The sequence below is a fragment of the Drosophila busckii genome, chromosome 2R (genome assembly GCF_011750605.1).
Source record: "Drosophila busckii strain San Diego stock center, stock number 13000-0081.31 chromosome 2R, ASM1175060v1, whole genome shotgun sequence".
NCBI classification, from domain to species: Eukaryota; Metazoa; Arthropoda; class Insecta; order Diptera; family Drosophilidae; genus Drosophila; species Drosophila busckii.
In genome coordinates this window covers 4,733,298-4,745,782 of record NC_046605.1, presented here as the reverse complement: position 1 = coordinate 4,745,782, position 12,485 = coordinate 4,733,298, and the positions used below count along the sequence as shown (strand labels likewise).

General features: G+C 36.3%; 1 protein-coding gene across 1 annotated transcript; it reads right to left on the bottom strand.

Annotated features, from left to right (window-relative positions):
• Positions 1-11,729: 11,729 nt before the first annotated feature.
• Positions 11,730-12,077, bottom strand: LOC108596004 (maker114). Its single transcript, XM_017981289.2, has 2 exons — positions 11,934-12,077; positions 11,730-11,877 (listed from the first exon to the last, which is right to left on the bottom strand). The coding sequence occupies exons 1-2, from the start codon at positions 12,001-12,003 to the stop codon at positions 11,762-11,764; spliced, it is 186 nt and encodes a 61-aa protein (XP_017836778.1). The 5' UTR covers positions 12,004-12,077; the 3' UTR covers positions 11,730-11,761.
• Between the last annotated feature and the right edge of the window lie 408 nt (positions 12,078-12,485).

Genomic DNA, 12,485 nt, shown 5'->3' with positions numbered 1-12,485 from the left:
CTTTCGTCTACACGCGCTCCCCTCCCTGGACTTGTAAGCAAAAACTGGCAAAAGACGCCCAAGCGTAAGCGCAACAGTAACCAACAAACGAGGGCTGCAGCAAAAATTGATTAGATGTGTGACGTATGCGCATTTAAATTCACAACACGTATACGCAAAATAATTAAAATAATTAAGTGTCTTCAAGCTGCAAACTAAAGTTGTAAATAAATAACTAAATTTATATATATATAAATAACTAAAATTGTTTAAAGTGGCTTTAAAAAAATTCTTTTAAAAATTATTTCTATAAGTTTTAGTTGCTTACTAAGTTAAAGTAGCTGCAGCTGCTTTGCCAGCCCTGGTTGCAAAAATAACACTAAGAACGACGCATGACAAGTCAAAGTTGCCATTTGCAAAATACAACGACGACAAATGGACAGTCAGTCAGCCAGTTAGACAGTCAGAGAAATTGACTGCCTGTTTGTTTGCTTGTATGTGTGTGTGTGTGTAAATTCTTGACTGGCAGAGCTTTGGCAACGTACGTAATGTGATTTTCAAGCATTTTCAGCCACACACACATAAACACTTAAGTACATACAAACAAGCAAGCCAAGCTTTGCATATTTGCGCTTTGGCTTGTCGACTGTGCGTGTGTGTGTCCGTGTGTGCTGTGTCTGTATTTGCCTGCAATCGTATAAATATTTATGCCAACATATTGTAGTCAAGCAATATCCTAGCCCCACAGCCTGCCAGCCTGCCAGACAATTTGGCTGTCCACCTAATGCTAATAGAAATGGAATTGCCAAACACACACACACACACGCTCACAGCTATATATAGAGCTGTATGTGTGCGCATTTTCAAGTCACAGCAGAATTTTGTACATTTTGTTGCAAAATATGATTTCATTGTGCTCAAATTGAATTAAAATTCGCTACTTTTTTGCGCACGTAGCGACGTTTTGCTCCCAACTTCCACTCCCACTAACAGTCACTGCCAAAAAGCAGACTACAGTCGACGCTATCTCACTTGCTCACTTGTTATTATTATATCTTTTTTTTTTTCGTTGCTTGCTGCTGCTGCTGCTTTCGGTAGCTTTCAGAACGGAAGCGGATATTTTCAACGCGCCATTGTTATTTTTTGAGTGCGGGAAATTGCTGGGGTGCCTGCCTCTCGGTCTCCAGTCGCAGCTGCCTTGCCCTTTTATTTTCCACAAGCTGTGGCAGCGTTAGTGTAACTGTAGCCTGTATCTGTGTGTGTGTGTGTGTTTGTCTGTCTCGCTCATCCGCTTCATGCTTATCATTGTGTTCAGCTTGGGCTTCGGCGCTGCCGCTGCTGCTGCTGCTGCCTTGTCGACAGCTTTGTTTGTGTTGTAAATATAATTTTACGACTCTGCCTCATGCCTCACTGAACGCTTCGGGGCGCGCTGTTTGTCTGACTGACAGTCAGTGCGTCAGTTAGTCAGTCAGTCAGTCAGTCACTCTCAGCAAAGTCCTTTTGCACCCAAACTTAACTTTGAGCCATGGCGCTGTCGCTTTTTGTCTGCCGCCCTTTTTTCTCCCCCACTTAACATTTTATTAAGCGAAAATGCTTGTGCCGTAAAATGCGCGCTCGCTCTCGCTCGCTCTCTGTCTCGCTCAGCTACAACCCTTGGGCGCCCATTTTGGAGGGTGGCTGGGGCAACGCAGTCATCGTCATTTTCATTTCCTGTGGTCGTATTTATGCTTTTATTTGAATTGATTTTATTTCGTTGCGTTTTATCTGCCCAGCTGCTGGCTGAGAGCACAGGACATGGCGTGAGCTTGTTATGAGCATGACTATGTGTGTGTGTGTGTGTGTTTGTGTGTCCCTGTGTGTGTGTGTGTCTGGCATGTAGTTAATACGTTGATTTCATTTTTATGATCCCCTCTTTTTGGCTTGCCACTTTAATGTTAATTTTATTATGATGTTGCCGCCACGCGTTGTATCCTCTTTGCAACCACCCACACCACCCCCTCCCCCACCCCTTCTCCACACACACATCACACACATATTGTTTTTGTCGTGCATTAGCCAGTGCCAAGGGTCATTCATTACATAATGAGCTCACTTGTCTATGCATGAACACCAGCAGCTAATTATTTTCAAACGCATGTCAACGATACTATTACAGTTAGGCACATATGTATGTGTACAAACGCTAGCTTAGATCAATTTTCGAGATATATGTGTGTGCGCAATATTTCAATTGAAATTGCTTTGTGCTAACTTTAATTAATTTCGAAATCAATATAGCAAGCAAAGCTTTTTTTATTGAGAGGCAAATGTACCTTTTTGTGAATTTTCTAAATTTGCTGCCTTAGCTAAATTTAAAAGAATTTTATTTTATTTTTATTTAAATTTTTTAGCTCTTTTTGTTGCTGCTTTACAATTAAATCCAAAGGCTCATGAAGACTCATCAGTCAAAACCAGAGATGTTAAAGATTCAGATTATTTTTTAAGCAAATTTAACTTGAATTAATATATTAATTTTGTTCCCAATCTGAAATTCAGTTTGAATGTTTATTTTGAATGTATTCAGCTGAATTAATTTAAATTGACTGCATTCGTTGAATTTTAATTCACATTGAATGCAGTTTTTCATTTTCATTCAATAAATTCGTTCCTTCACTAAAATAAAACTCTTTTATATATAAAAGATTATTCATTTTATTTCGCTACATTAATGCAATATTTATAATGTTATACTATAATTTTTGACAAAAGTTCTTTATTACTTTTAAGTTAAAAAATGTTTTTGATTGATATAAATGCAGACAAAATTAAAATATTTGTATTTTATTGCTTATTTCTAAGCTAAACTTATGGCTAAGTAACAATTATTTTTAGTTACTAAACATTATTTAAGTTTTATTAGTAAATTACAGCAAACTGTGATTTAAATTTTGAAGCTTTTTGCTCCTCGTTTATTTTATTTCCATATCAAAGCTTAACTTGTAATAAAATTACAGCTATCTACAGTTATGCTTAGCTGCTAATCAACATTATTACATTATTTGGTATTTATTATTAATTACAGCAAACTGTGTTTTAAGTTTTGAAGCTTGCGCTGCTCGTCAAATTACAATAATAAGTTTAAGTTTGCTTATCTCATTATTTGCTATTAATTATGCATTAAAGCAAACTTTGCTTTCAATGCTGTAAACATTTGTTTGCGCCGCTTCTAACAATCTAAAGTTGCTTGCCACTCAGCCTTGCCACTTGCTAAGTGCAGCACACACTTCAATTTGCAGCTTAGTTGCCAAAGTCTAATGCACAGTTTCATTTGTGTTGGCCCCACCTGACATTGGCATTAATTAGTGAAGCTGCCAGGCTGCCACTAGTTGGTATAGCTGCTTAATTTCAGACACACACACACACAGACACCAACACACAGACACAGTTCGAGCGGTAATTTGACGCATTTCACGCTGACGACAACAACGGTAGCCGCCGCATGTTGCAAGAACTTAATGGTTGCGCTCTACGCATAAAATCAACAATTACGCAGCACAAACCGCACAAATGTTAGCCCCAAGCGCTAGTGGCAAGAACGAGGCGAACAAGGCAAAGCGAACGTAGCAGCCACAGCTTGTTGCCCCATTGGCCAGACAAGCGGGCGCGCAACGTTGCAACGCATTGCACTCAAGTCCAAGTTAGTATATGTGTGTGTGTGTGTGTGTGTGCAGCCTACGCAGACGAGCCACTTAATATACGATACTGCAACTGGCAGCTTGTGGCAACTTGTCGGCCCGCACTGATTCTGATTGCTGGCAAATAACTTGGCAACTTTAAAAGCCCCAACCAACCAACCAGGCCGACAAGCAGACAACTAGTTAACGTCACTTCAGCTCACAAAACAAAAACAAAAACAACAAAAAAAAAAAGTGCAACAGTAAGAAAAAAGTTTGCTGCTTTTGCCAGTTGCCACTTTATGTTGCATGTGCATTGTTTGCCACAGTTGCGCACAAAAATTTATCTTAAGCCAAAGTTTAAGTTTAGCTTGCATTAATTTCAAATTAATAATTTAAGCACTTGTGCTTTAAAGTTTTTATACTTAGCAATGCAAAAATGTAATAACTTATTATTAAAACTGGATTTTAAATTAATAAGTTAAGCCCAATGCGGCACGAAGTTTTTACTTCAAATTAATAAATTATTATTTTAACTTTATTATGGCGTCAAAGTTTAAGCTCTTAGTGCTGTTATTATTTATACAATATTTATATTAGAACTTAATTTTAAAATAATAACTTAAGCTCAATGTGGCACGAAGTATTAAATTTTTTAAATTAATAAATCGAAGTTTGAAAAAAATTTTATACAAAATAGCTTAAACTTTTGTGCTTTAAAATAATGTACAAATTTGCAATGAATAAATTATTATTAAAGCCTAATTTTAAATTAATAACTTAAGCTCAATTTGGCACGAAGTTTTACCTTTTTGCAAATGCAAAAATTTTGCCTTAATAAATTATTATATAACTTTATTAGCAGATTTATTTTAAGGCAAAGTTGAAGTTTTTCTGGTATTAATTTTAAATAACTTAGACTTTTGTGCTTTAAGTAATGCAAAAATTTCCAAATTAATTAATTATTATAACTTTATTAAGGCAACGAATTTGAAGCTCTTAGCGCTGTTAAATATTTGATGCCAAATCTTTTTTATTTTTTGTAGTGTTGCTGGATAACTAAGAGCAAAGGTTAACCAAGGAACTTAAAAAGCTCTGTCCACTCAAGCAGACACACACACACACACACACACACATACATATATACAGCTATATAGTTGTTGGCTCGTAGCCTTGGCTACTACTGTGGCGTAACTAATCCAGAGCAAATTATCTAGCTTGGCATTCAATGCATCTCTCTTGGCTATTTTGTTGCCTTCTTTGAGGCGCTGAAACTTTTGCCGCACGAGCTTCAACTTTATGCTGCTGATGCTACCAAAGTTGATGCGATTATGATTTTCAATTTTCAGCAGTCAGTATGGACATCAACAACTTTGCCAAAAGATGCGCCAGCAAAAACAACAACAACAAAATCAACAAAAGCAACAAAAACAACCACAAGACGCAAAAAGCAAAACCAACTCATCTGCTATAGAATTGCGCTGACTGCGGACTGCTGACTGGGTGGCATGCCATAAGTCCCTGCGGCAAGTAGCTGTGGCATAAAAGTCATATAGCTGGAGAGAGGGGGCGGGGGGAGCTGTTGGACCCAGCGGCGCTCAACAATAAATTGAGTTTTGTTAGCTTGGCCAGGCAGCAATGGCAGCTGCTCCAGCTGTCAAACAGAAGCATTTTTGCTTTTTATATACACACACACACACACATATATATTATATATATATTTATATATATGTATATGTAAGTCATCGTAACTGTGCAAAACTGGACAGCAATAGCTTCAGCTAGAGGCAGTAAGTCCATAACCAGAAATACACACATTCATCATATAAATGTGCACAGTGGGCTGATAGTGCGCAAAACCTTGCTCAAAATTATATAAAACTTATTGTAAACTATTACAGCTTGCATCTGTTGAGATTTGTTATTATAAAATTATTATTATTAAATAAATACATAAATTATTTATATTTCTCTATCAATTTTCTATAATATAATATATATAAGAATATATGTAATTCATTTATTAGATTTACTTTCTGTGCTTTTTTCTTATATTATAAAACTCTTTTGAAGTATAATATATACATATAATTAATTTATTAGATTTACATATAACTTATTATCTTTTCTAGATTATAGACCACTCTGAATTGCTGAACACATTTTATAGAAAATAAGTAAATTGCAGCTATTGTAGAATTATTAAATTAGTTAAATTTACTTACAGCTCTTTCTATATAATACATCTATATCTACTATTTAAGCCACTGTTAGTTCATATACACGCTCTATTTTGAAATGTTATTAATTTGTAATTGTTGTGTAATTTTTATGTAATTATTATTAAATAGAACTAATTTTACACATTGTAAATTATTAATTATGCTAAAATATATACAAATCGCTTTTAAGTTAAATTAATTTTACTTTTTGCTTAATCTAAAACTATAAATTTCTTTACTACACGCTCTCAAAAAAAATGTTATACAATAAATAAATTAAATTATATTTACTTCTTGTTATTAAATCTATAGCTTTTTGCTTTTATACCTTTCTCATCACTGAACTAGCTTTTCTACAATTCATAACCACTGTAAATTACGAGAAACGCTCTCTGGACATTTGATATTTTAAAGAATTAATAAATTAAATTATATATATGTGTTGCTATTAACCTTATAACATTTCTAACTATTGAGTTATTATATATTTATTAAATTAATTAGCTTTTGCACCTTTTCTACAATTAAAACCCACTGTAAAAACGAAACACGCTCTCTGCAAATTTTATATAATTGCTAATAAATTAAATTAGTTTTACTTATTGCTAACTTTGTTGCTTTTCAACATTTCTAACCACTGTAAATTGCTATACACAGAGTACTATGCGCACACACACACACACACACACTAACACATGCTCATACAAATTCATTTATTAGCACATACACTCGTAACATTTCATAACGACGGCGACAACTGAGAAAACATTTTGTTCACATATTTGATTTGATTTATACAAGAATTGCACGTTTTATATGTTGCAAGCGCATGTGTGTGTGTGTGTGTTGTGTGTTTGCTGGTGTGGCGAGTTGCGGGGTGGGGAGTTGAAATTGTAGCCAACCTGCAGATTTCATAGTCCGCCCCATTTGGACTCGTTTAGTTTTTTTTTTATTCCTGTTCAAATTATATTGTTGACCATCAACATTGTTGGCCCGCAGCAGCAGCAGCAGCAGCACCACCAACCCCCGCTTGCGTCTATAGTGTAACCCTTGGTGGGCATCAACTTTCAGTTTGGTTTTTGTTTCGCTTTGCCTCGTCTGCCTCGTTGATTTTTGCACAGTTTTGTTTGACTGACAGCGACACCAACATATTCAGGCATTCAGCCCCGCACCCTTACTCTCACCCTCGAAATGAATTGAATGTATTCTCGTATGGCTGGACGACCCTTTTGGCTGTTGGCTGTTGCTGTTGCCCATGGGCGAAAAGCATCAACATTAACGCGCTTCGTTGCCGCTCGCTACATAATCCTTTCAATTTTTAAATCATTTTTTATTTTTGCCTTTTGGCCCAGACCCAGACCCCTGCGCATGCAATCTGCCCCTTTGTGAAGTCGTGCGACCCTCGCCGCAAATATTTATAAATGAAACGTGTGCATTTTGTGCTTATTTGATTGATGCGCATTGCTCAACTCCACTCAACTCAACTCAGCTCAACTCAAAGCACATGAAACATGCCGCGGCTGCCTCGTTTTGTGGCAAGGCGCACACCCAAAATCCACAAACTGCTGCCATCTAATGACAATGACATGTTTATTTCGCTGGCCCCGCCATTTGCACCTTTAAAGCGCCCCCCACACACCACACACCACACACAATTCGCAATTCCATCAATTACGGCATTTAATCAACTCGTTAAGCCGCAACTCAGACACCTGCAGACATCTCTCGCCAATGGCCAATCCTCGTAGCCCGCAAGCTGCGGCATCCAAATGTAGTCATTGAGCTAATTACGTAAATGAAATTCAGACCAAAATTCAGCTACGTAATGTTGGGCGTAACACACATTCGTCCCACAGTTCTCCTTCTCTCTCTCTCTCTCTCTTGTGTGTGTGCATTTGTCTGCGTCAAGTGTCAACATTTATTATAACAAATTTCTGTTTTGTTCCAACTAATTATAGCTGCTTGGTAATATTTCTTTTATTTTTGTTGCGCATTGGCAGCAGCTAATGATTTTTATGCTTAAGAGCATAACAGCTGCAGTAATTGATTAAAGAGTTTGCTATAATAAAGCTTAAAGCTTTAATATTTAATACTATATTAGCCAAATTTGTGTTTAAACAAATTTGAGCTTAATAATAATTGTTATAAACTCATAGCTATTTGTTTTGTATGCAATTTATATACAAAATAAAATAGTTTTCACATTAAAAACTAAAATTTAATGCTATCCAACTGCAGATTTGTTCATTTATGCATTAAATAATACGACAACATTTTTCATTTTAGTTTAGTAGCTATAATTAAGTTTTTATATACACACAAGCGTTGCATTTAATAAATAAAATTAGCTATTAAATATATCAGTTATATATGATTGTAATAATAATAAAAATGTGCAACAAAAATTTAATTACAGCGCATAAAATATGAAATTCTGTGTGCAATTTTTTGATATTTATGACTATTTACTCCAAAAAGTATGCAACGAATTTATGCGCATGAAACTGAAATCAATTGTCTGTGTAACAATAAATTTAACTATGCAATGCTAGTTATTTTTGTTTAAATTTACATAGTTGCATTTGCTATTTGCACTGCCTGGCAATTTAATATTTAAATCTGCAATTTTATTTCATTTATGTGCGCACTGTCCAGTTGTCAATGTTTTTACAATTAATAACGTATAATTATGGCCTGCTCAATTATTATCATCAACGATTGTGAAAGATAAAATGTTTTAATTGCATAAAGCTGAAATAAATGCAAATATGTACTGAATTGCAGCATCACTTTGAACGCTTGCATTTCCTTTGAAAATATATTTATATAAAAATATTCAAGCATAACAATTTACTGGCAGAGATATTGCAAGAATTTTGTTTGCTTTTAGCTTTTCATTTGTTGAAAAGAATGCTTTTGGTTTTTATAGCCTTTGACAATTTTTCTCATGAAGTTGGTGTAAATATATGTAAAAGGCAAATGAGAGAAGGACAACCCATAAATATTTTTCAACAGAATGACTAATTCGTTCAGCTATGTTTGTTTGTATGAGCAACAGAATATCTCAGCAATTATAAAAGCTAGAGACAGCATATAAACAACATATATAAGCTGGACAAATAGCGCTTGTTTTAGTATATTAATATTTGCAACTCTTTACTCACAAGCCAACAAATAACAGTAACAGTTACAGCTTTGAAGTTATAAACTTGAGCTAGCTTAGTTAAATTAGTTTAGTCAATACAACCAATGTACGCAATGCTGCTAACTTTAGTCTTAAGCTGAAGGCTGTTAAGTGTTAAGACTGAAGGGCAGTTTAACTCTCAGCTCAGCTTCTAACTGCAGTCAAAACAAATTCCACCCGCAATCGTACGATGGAGAGATGGAGAAAGAGATAGCGAGCGAGCGCTCTCTCCGCAACAAGGCAGCTTCGCTTTCGTTCAGCAGCGCAGTCGATCGAGCGCATACGAGAGCGCATGACGCGAGCAGCGCTGCATTCGTTAGCAAAAGACGTAGACTGTCGCTCTCTGAGCGGCTTACGCTCTCAGCTTTTGTTCTTGCACTATGATCAAAGAGTGTAAGGCTGGCAGGTAAATGAGATAAGCGAGGCCACTCGCATTTCAGTTGTGCCTGGACTGTTGGCGACTAAACACACAGCGGAGTGAGTGCGCTGCCAGAAAATTAAAAGCACGTGTAATTTCAATATATTTATTAATAAGCAATTTATTGAAGCTTAAACAAGTCGTATTAATAGTAACTGCTTTACTTTTGCTTTCAGAATGTGCTTCAAATGCTTTGTAGACTAACGCAGTAAAAGAATATAGAAGTATCAGCCAAAAATTAACATATATTATCCACAGCTTAGTTATATGTGAGCTGCTTTTTATAAACGCTGACTTATATAGCTTATAATAGTGCTAAACTCAAACTCAATATGTAAAACTAACTTTATTTATGCAATTAATATGCGTTTCAAAATTTTCTATGTGCGTGTTTTATTATGACTTTAACTTTGTGCTCAAAAAAACTTTTCAGATTTATTAATAGAACTTGTTAACTTTTAAACGATTTTTTCTATTTCTGCTTTTGCTGAGGCAGCATAGAAAAACAATTTTAAAAAAATTCTAGCTTGAAAAGGACGCCAATATCTTTTGAAAAAAATTATAAAGAGCTCCAAGGCAAAATGTCTGCGCATAATTGTAATTATGGCAACCACTTTTACTGCTGACAAGACAAACACTAGGGGACCAAACGAACCGAGTGTCAACATAATAGGTTTAAAATTGTAATGATAAAGAGAAGAGAAAAGTTGCGCGAACTGGGGACAGAGTAAAAGTGAAACGAAAGACAAGCTGTCTGTGGTACGTTACGTATGCGCAATGGGAGTATGAATGAAATTAATTATGAGCGCGTTTACGTTTGCCATTAAGTTGAACGCTTGAGTGCACTTAAAAATCCAATAAATCATTTTACCCTGCTGCGGCACAGTTGCCAGTTGCCAATTGCCAGTTTGGCAGTTTTGGCCGTCGCGTTGGCGCATATTTCAAATTAATAAAGTTTCAGGCGCCGCGTCGGAATGCAAACAAAGCAAAGAGAGATGGGCAGAGGCTGCCGAAAAAAAACAAACACACAGAGAATGAAAGGAATGCAAATAAAAATGCTTAACAGATTGATGTCAAGTGAAAATCAAGCATGAAGTGAGCATAAAAAACATGCGTGTGTGTGTGTGTGTGTGTGTGAGTATTGAATTGAGTTTTATGCTGCCGCGTTTCAAGTCAAGTCAATTTCCGGCAACAAACACAACAACAACAACAACAGCGGCTGTTACGTCACTGAGCTGAGCTATAAAAATCGTTGGCTGCGCGCATAAAAATCAAATTTAAAGCGTCGAAGACTGCGCTGCGCCCAAAAGCAGGCAACACAAAAGACAAACGAGCGGATATGCGGGTAAGTCGCTCGAGGTGGGAACTGGCAACTGGAAACTGGACATGGGGGTGTCTAAATGTCGCAATTTTACGAGTCAATATAAAGGTGCCTGGGGAGTCATTTACAGGCGCACAGCGGTTTGCTAGCAAGAATTCTTTGCCTTCGCTCTCTTGTGCACGCAGCGCATAAAAGAAAAAGTATAAAAAGGCAAGCGGCTGCTTTTATGAGCACGACCGACAAAATGCCATAAAAATTTGTAGACAAGAAACACGTGTAATGTGTGTGGGGGTGCTAGCAACAAAAAAAGTAAAAAGGGTTGCAAAATGAAACACAAATATAATGGCAATATTTTACTTTTATTATGGCTGGCATATTTTAGCAATAAAGCATAAAAAGCCTTGCGACGTTAACAATATTATTATACAGCAAATAAATAAATATTAAACACTAAATAGTTATAAACTAATGGTAAGTTGTGCGCACTTTATGTTGCCGTGAGGTTACTTGGGCAGTATTTTTGCTGGTGCGTATGTCGCAATTGTTGCAATTGCCATTGACGCGAATGTCGCCATTGCGCACCCAAACGCGTTTGTATGATTTTGTTTCAGTGCGCACACGTATACGCTCTGTGTGACACAATAAAATTAGTAAATAGCTTAGCTTAGACAGTCACTAAACTTACCACAACTCGAAAGCTGCAACAGACTTAGCAGCGCTAACAGCAGCAGGCAAAGCGTGTAGCACTTCATTGTCTTTGAGCACTAAACAGCTTTTGCTTTAGCTGCAGCACTTTTATATAAAATGCTGATACGCTCAGCTGCAAGTCAAAAGGCAAGTTATTCGATGAGCTGGGGATAGCCCACAGCACATAACTAAAACCCCCCAACAATTTGCTGATTCAAACAAGTTGCGCGCATGTTTAATTGCTATTTATTAATTTACTAGCAAAATAAATAACTTAAGCTATGCAGTTGTCTGAACTCAACCTTTCAATCTCATTGACACCTCAGCTGTATTTTTGGTGGTGCGTATATTGCAATGATTGCAATTTCCATGCACTTTTATATCGCCATTGCGCACATGTATGCGTAGCCGTGCTGTAAATAATTTAAATTTAATTTTTAACTCACACCACGCCACATTTTGCACTTACCCTGTGGTGCAGCTTGCAACACACTTAACAGCGACAGCAGCAGCAGCAGGCACAACCCCAAGCACTTCATTGTCTTCTACTTGCAATTCAACAACTGAACATCTCTTCACTTTGGTAGGCACTTTTTATAGAAAGCAAACAACGCTCCTCATATCAGCAGCAACTCATAGGCCAAGGGCCAGTCAGAAATTTGCGTGAAGCCCCCTTAGATAATTATTTAATTCTCTATTTGCACGTATTGTTTATTAGCCAGTGTATATTGAATATTTTTGAACTTTTTTTTTACAACCCAACTATTCACTTACTTTTAAAATCTGCAAATGTTGTAGTAGAGAAATGTTTACGTATTGAATTTAACAATTTGTTAGCTTCAAACTCTAAAATTTATCTGCTATGCATAATGTTGCACTTATAACTGAAAACCTAGCTGACTTAGTTAAGAAGCTAAGGGGAATATGCTTAAATGAATTCCGATTACTCAGAGCTTACATTTATATTGGGAAAACACACAAAAATCCCCCAAGCTGGGTCATAAATAGGGTATAGTTAGTA